General features: G+C 44.5%; 1 protein-coding gene across 1 annotated transcript; it reads left to right on the forward strand.

Moving 5' to 3' along the window:
• Window positions 1-2,614: 2,614 nt before the first annotated feature.
• On the forward strand, window positions 2,615-5,502 carry TEX43 (testis expressed 43). Its single transcript, XM_043586667.1, has 3 exons — window positions 2,615-2,744; window positions 3,273-3,390; window positions 5,264-5,502. Exons 1-3 carry the CDS (start codon window positions 2,632-2,634, stop codon window positions 5,471-5,473), a joined length of 441 nt encoding a protein of 146 aa, XP_043442602.1. The 5' UTR covers window positions 2,615-2,631; the 3' UTR covers window positions 5,474-5,502.
• Window positions 5,503-6,487: the final 985 nt, after the last annotated feature.

The following is a 6,487-nucleotide window of genomic DNA, read 5'->3' on the forward strand; positions in this document are numbered from 1 at the left end:
GTGGCTCAGTCGGTTGAGCGTCCAACTTCGGCTCAGGTCATGATCTCATCGTCCGTGAGTTCAAGCCCCACGTCGGGCTCTGTGCTGACAGCTCAGAGCCTGGAGCCTGCTTCGAATTCTGTGTCTCCCTCTCTCTCTAACCCTCCCCTGTTCATGCTCTGTCTCTCTGTCTCAAAAATAAATAAACATTAATAAATAAATAAATAAATAAATAAATAAATAAATAAAATAGCATCTTGGGCCCCGAGTGGCTCGGTCAGTTCAGCGTCTTCAGCTCAGGGCATGATCTCGCGGTTCGTGGGTTTGAGCCCCGCGTTGAGCTCTGTGCTGACCGCGCGGAGCCTGCTTCGGAACTTCTGTCTCCCCCTCTCTTTGCCCCTCCCCTGCTTGTGTATTCTCTCTCCTTCTCAATAATAAACATTTAAAAAATAGTAATAATAAGTAAAATAGCATCGTGGCCACTACCTCAGTCGAGGATCTACCCATCCGCTCCTCGGTCACCTCAAAGCACCTGTTGTTGCTGCCTGGAGTCCTCATCAGCTCCCCGTGGAGGTGTACATCCACGGCCAGATTCTCCTGAAGGAATTCCTCCCCCTCTGTGTCTGCTTTTGTTTATTTGTGCCTGATGATTCACACCACTGACGGTGAACACCAGCGTCCTGCTGGGGAAGGCGGTATGCCCTCTGGAAACTGCAGGGTTTGGGGATTCGTCGAGGTCTTCTGCTTCCAGACCTGCTCCAGAAGCAAGATGACCTGGTCAGAAGGGAGTGAGGGTCCTATTGGGGCACAAGCCAGGGTTTGGAGCCCTCTCCAACACTTCAACGTTGAGGGTTCTTTATATTTTTACCTATTAAAATTACTCTTCTCTGAACCTTTCTGCCCATTCAAATCTGGAAATGTCTAACCATCCAGAAGCTTCTGGCTGGCTCAGTTGGTAGAGAATGCAACTCTTGGTCCTGGGGTTGTGAGTTTGAGCCCCATGTTTGGTGAGGAGATTACTTTAAAAAAAAAAAAAAAGAGGGGCGCCTGGGTGGCGCAGTCGGTTAAGCGTCCGACTTCAGCCAGGTCACGATCTCGCGGTCCGTGAGTTCGAGCCCCGCGTCAGGCTCTGGGCTGATGGCTCAGAGCCTGGAGCCTGTTTCTGATCCTGTGTCTCCCTCTCTCTCTGCCCCTCCCCCGTTCATGCTCTGTCTCTCTCTGTCCCAAAAATAAATAAACGTTGAAAAAAAAAAAAGAAAGAAAAAGAAAAAAGAGGGGTGCCTAGGTGGCCCAGTCGGTTAAGAGTCCGACTCTTCATTTCAGCTCAGGTCGTGATTTCATGGTTTGTGAGTTCGAGCCCCAGGTCCAGTTCTGCGCTGACAGTGTGGAGCCTGCTTGGGATTCTCTCTCTCCTATTCTCTCTGCCCCTTCACCCACCCTTTCTCAAATTAAATAAATAAATAAGAAAGAAATGTCTATCCAAACTATTGCCAGGTATATATTCAGTGAATACTCTCACCAAACTGGCTGTAATTTTTATGCTCAGGCTTTTTTTTTTTAAAACCTTTTTTTTTAACATTTATTTATTTTTGAGACAGAGACACAGAGCGTGAGCAGGGGAGGGGCAGAGAGAGAGGGAGACCCAGACTCCGAAGCCGGCTCCAGGCTCTGAACTGTCAGCACAGAGCCCGATGTCGGACTCGAACTCACAAAGTGTGAGACTGTGAGCTGAGCCGAAGTCAGATGCTTTAACTGACTGAGCCACCCAGGTGCCGCTCAGCCTAGCTTCTTACTTGCTGGCTATGGGATCGATCCCAATAATCTTCCACCTACTAATAACCCTCCACCTCTCATGGCGATTTAAGTGTCATTCCTCTAAGACACAGTCGCTGTGATAAAATGAGTTTTTATAATCTCCAATATTCTGCAATATATCTCAGATCTTCAGGGGTAAAATGGCTTGAATTGGCTTGGATCGAAACATATTTGACTCCCACTCGTGAAGTGTGTGTGTAAGCAGTCGGTAGCAAACATAAATGACACACAACCACTATGCATAAGTAAGAAAATAAGCTAAGGGCAAATAAAGAATGTGAACATGGAGGGCTTCTTTGTGAATAATAATGATACAGTCCAGAGTGCCGTCTAGTATGCGTGTGTCAAATTTGTACTATGTCCGGAAGCATCCTCATTTTTGAAAAATTGTTCATGATGGGAACGTTTTAGTCATGCAGCTATAACATCACTAAAAATGGCTGAAAACTCCACATTCTTTTTTTTTTTTTTGAAATGTCAAACATGTAATTCTTTAACTTTTTTTTAATGTTTTTATTTATTTTTGAAAGAGAGAGAAAGAGCATGGGCGGGGGAAGAGCAGAGAGAGGGGAGACACAGAATCAGAAGCAGGCTCCAGGCTCTGAGCTGTCAGCACAGAGCCCGACGCGGGGCTCAAACTCAAAGACCGCGAGATCATGACCTGAGCCAAAGTCCAGACGCTCAACCGACTGAACCACCCAGGCGCCCCTGAAAACTCCACATTCTTAATCAACTGCTGATGTAACTGCTGTGGGTTGCCATGAAGTTAGCAAAACAGCGTGATGTCTGAGGCAGCAATGTCATCATAATTACATGAGTGAGTTAGTGAAGTTCTAGATGAGAATTCTGTCCCTCCTGGAGGTGATGGCTTCGGGGAAGGACACGTGTCCTATCTTACCGAAGCTTGCCAACAGCTGCACTGATGAGAGTTCATATAAGCCTTCTAATGAGTGAGGACCTGGGCGTTCTGGATTGAGGGGGGTTTATTTCTTGTTTTGTTTGCAATCCCGGAGCTACAAAGATAAGGACAAACATTTTGTGCTTCCTTTGGCATCTGTATGGAAAACTTTGCATCCCAGAGGGAAACAATGTATATGCAGGGAGAAAGCAAGTCTGACCTGAGTGTAAAGCAGATACTAAATTCAGAAGCTGGTTTTTGTGGCTGGTCAGAGACTTCTTGTAGGCCTGGGGAAAATCATGGAGTCTGCTGCCTTTCCCCTTACTATCAGGTTAAATGAAAACTGAGAGCAAATTGTAAAGGACAGCGTGAAGTTGGAGGCTCAGATATCCAGCCCGGACTCTGGCTCTTGGTGATACTTGGAGATTTAGTGGGTTCATTATTAGATGAGCCTCAAACAGTGCCATAGCTCTGTGTCCTGAAGCTATGGGGATCCACACATCATGGATGCAGCAATAATGCTAAAACAATTATATTTAACTCACAAGATATCCTTCCTTCCTGCCTTCCCAATCTCTAGGTGTGCTCCAAATGCTGGGGTTCATTTGCCACGATTTTCAGTAAAGCACGGGATGATCCCAAGACGTTATGTTATGCCTTGGAAAGAAAATATGAAATTCAGGAACATGAATCTGAAGGTATTTTCCTCTAAATGTTCATAATAAAAAATTCATAGTTGTAGTATAATTTAATATATCTATGAATAGACATATCTATAACTATACAAAAGCTATTTTTTAAGCTTATTTATTTATTTTGAGAGAGAGTGGGAGAGGGGCAGAGATGGAGAGAGAGAGAGAGAGAGAGACAGAGACAGAGACAGAGACAGAGAGAGAGAAAGAGAGAATCCCAAGCAGGCTCCACGCTGTCTGCACAGAGCCCAACAAGGGACTCGAACTCACAAACCCTGAGATCATGACCTGAGCCAAAATCAGGAGTCAGACACTTAACCAATGGAACCACCCAGGCACCCCTACAAAACCTATTTTTAAATTCATATTTATTTTTTCCAGCTTTATAGGGAATAATACAGAAATATAGATTTTTTAAATGGACAGCCTGATGACTTAATAAACATACACACTGTGGAATCATTACCAGGCTCAAGATAATTAACACATTCATCACCTCACATAGTTAACTCTTTTTCTGCTGGTGAACATAAGAGCCACTCTCTGCAACTTTCAAGTATGCAATACTGTGTTATTAACAGTATTCAGTTACCATGCTGAAATGAGATCTTCAGACCTTCTTATTCTTATAAGGGAAAGTTTGTGCCCTTTGACTTGTGTCTCCCCACTCCCCCTCCCTCCTGGCAACCACCATTCTCCTGTCTGACAAAAACTATTTGATGTACTTTCATGTGAACTTGCAAGGAAGAGTTAAATAGCATTATCTATTCAAATAACCCAAAGATGAACTTAAAATAGATATTCCAAAAGGTGTCAGAGCTCTCTGTCTACCTTTCTGTCCACATAATGCCAACTCACAGTTAAGAACGGACTTAATTAGGGGCGCCTGGGTGGCTCAGTCGGTTGAGCATCCGACTTCAGCTCAGGTCCTGATCTCACTGTGCAGACGGTTCAGAGCCTGGAGCCTGCTTCCGATTCTGTGTCTCCCTCTCTCTCTCTCTCTGTCCCTCCCCCGCTCAAGCACTGTCTCTCTCTGTCTCTCAAAAACTAATAAACATTAAAGAAAATTAAAAAAAAAAAAAAAAAAAAAAGAATGGACCTAATTAATATTAATGAAGTACGTCATTAATATTAAAGCTGTGGTACAGAGCATGCATTTTTAAAGCTGTACTGCATATGTGGGTTGAGAGCTACAGGAACAGTTTGGCTAGATTTACAGATAAGACTCACTGCCCATTCACTGCTGCTATTCAGTATTTTCAAAGCATTTTCCAAATTCAGATGAGCTGATCACTTGTGAAAAGATAAGTTGTTTCTTTGAAGGGGAATAGAATCTATTGTAATAATCAGACTACAATAGGAGACTTCAAATTAGGATTCCTAGGGGTGCCTGGGTGGCTCAGTTAGTTGGGTGTCCAACTTCAGCTCAGGTCGGGATCTCACAGTTTGTGAGTTTGAGCCCCACGTTGGACTCTGTACGGACGGCTCAGAGCCTGGCGCCTGCTTCAGATTCTGTGTCTCCCTCTCTCTCTGCCTCTCCCCTACTCGCACTCTCTCTCAAAAATGAATAAACATTTTAAAAAATGACCATTTTATATTTGAGAAAATTGAGTCTCACAGCAGGGCAAATGACTTGTACACGGTCATAAGCAGTGAGTAAGTAAGTACATAAGTAGTCAGCAGTCCACACTGCTCTTGTGGATGGTCCAGACACCAGCCAGAGAGCATGCTTTAAAAAAAAGGTGGGGATGTTAGGTTGCTCTGTCCCTTAGACCTTCCTCTTTAGCGGGGTTAGTTAGAAAAACTATCAGGGAATCTCCATCTTCATCTAATAAAGTGCTGTTTGGTGTGAATTATAGCGGATTTTTTCCCCCCTTAGCACGCAGAAGTGTGTGGGATCCACGCTGGCCCTTTCGAAGACTCTCTGTTTTTGAATCACAGCGAAAGGCTTTGTCATGGGGAAGATCGAAAAGTTGTCTTAAAGAAAGACCCACCAGAAATAAAAATTGCAGATATGCCTCTACATTCACCACTCTCCAAATACCAAAGCACTGTGATTTCCCACGGCGTCAGGAGGCGTCTGGTCTGACAAAAGAATAAAGTGCCGAGGTGTTTCAATCTCAATCTCTTCCTTTCCCCATGAATGTTGAAGGCCATCGTACAACTGTATTTCACCTACAGGTTCCATTTATTTAAAGGCTATAAGTCAGTTGTACATTTTATACATTACGAAAGCTTTTATTTTAATGTTTATTTATTTTTGAGAGAGGAAGAAAGCATGCGGATGAGGAAGGGGCAGAGAGAGAGGGAGACAGAGGATCCCAAGCGGGCTCTGTGCTGAGAGCAGAGAGCTCAACGTGGGGCGTGAACTCACGAACCGTGAGATCATGACCTGAGCTGAAGTCGGACCTTCTGACCCACCCAAGAGCCTGTCTACTTTATAAAGGCTTTTGAAAGGAGATAGGCTCTGGGAACATCTAAGATAAAGTGGGGAGGCAAGGCAAACTCTCCCTGAAATTAATTTCACGCCAAATAGTGAAAAACCCGAAGATGCATCCAATCCAACCATCTATCCCCACCGTGTTCCTCTTTGTCTTGTCCTCACCCCTTCGTTGTTCATCCCCTCCAAAACTCAGCCTCAGATGAGCCAAGCTGAAACAGAGTGGCAGGACGTGGGATTGTTTCGCCTACTTTTCCGACTGCCCCAACATCATGTTCCTGCCCCACCTCGCCAACACACTTCCCCCCACCAAGTCTCTGCATCCTGGTAACTCATCACCATGGTAACTGGCAGTTTGGCAGATACCTCTTTGATACACCGCATGATTTTCTACTGGCTCACTGTATCTAAGTATCAATTTCCTGTAGCAAAGAATGGATAAACATAATTTAAAAACGTAAAGATGGCCATATGCAAATGGTACATCACTGTGGAAGACGGTGTAGTGATTTCTCAGGCAGTTAAACATAGAAGAATTACCTCATGATCCAGCATTTCCACCTCTGGGTATATGCCTAAAAGAATTGAAGGCAGGGGGGCACGCGGCTGGCCCAGTCTGTAGATCTTTCAACTCTTAATCTTGGGGTTGTGTGTTTGAGCCCC

Source organism: Prionailurus bengalensis, chromosome A1 (genome assembly GCF_016509475.1).
Source record: "Prionailurus bengalensis isolate Pbe53 chromosome A1, Fcat_Pben_1.1_paternal_pri, whole genome shotgun sequence".
Taxonomy (NCBI): domain Eukaryota; kingdom Metazoa; phylum Chordata; class Mammalia; order Carnivora; family Felidae; genus Prionailurus; species Prionailurus bengalensis.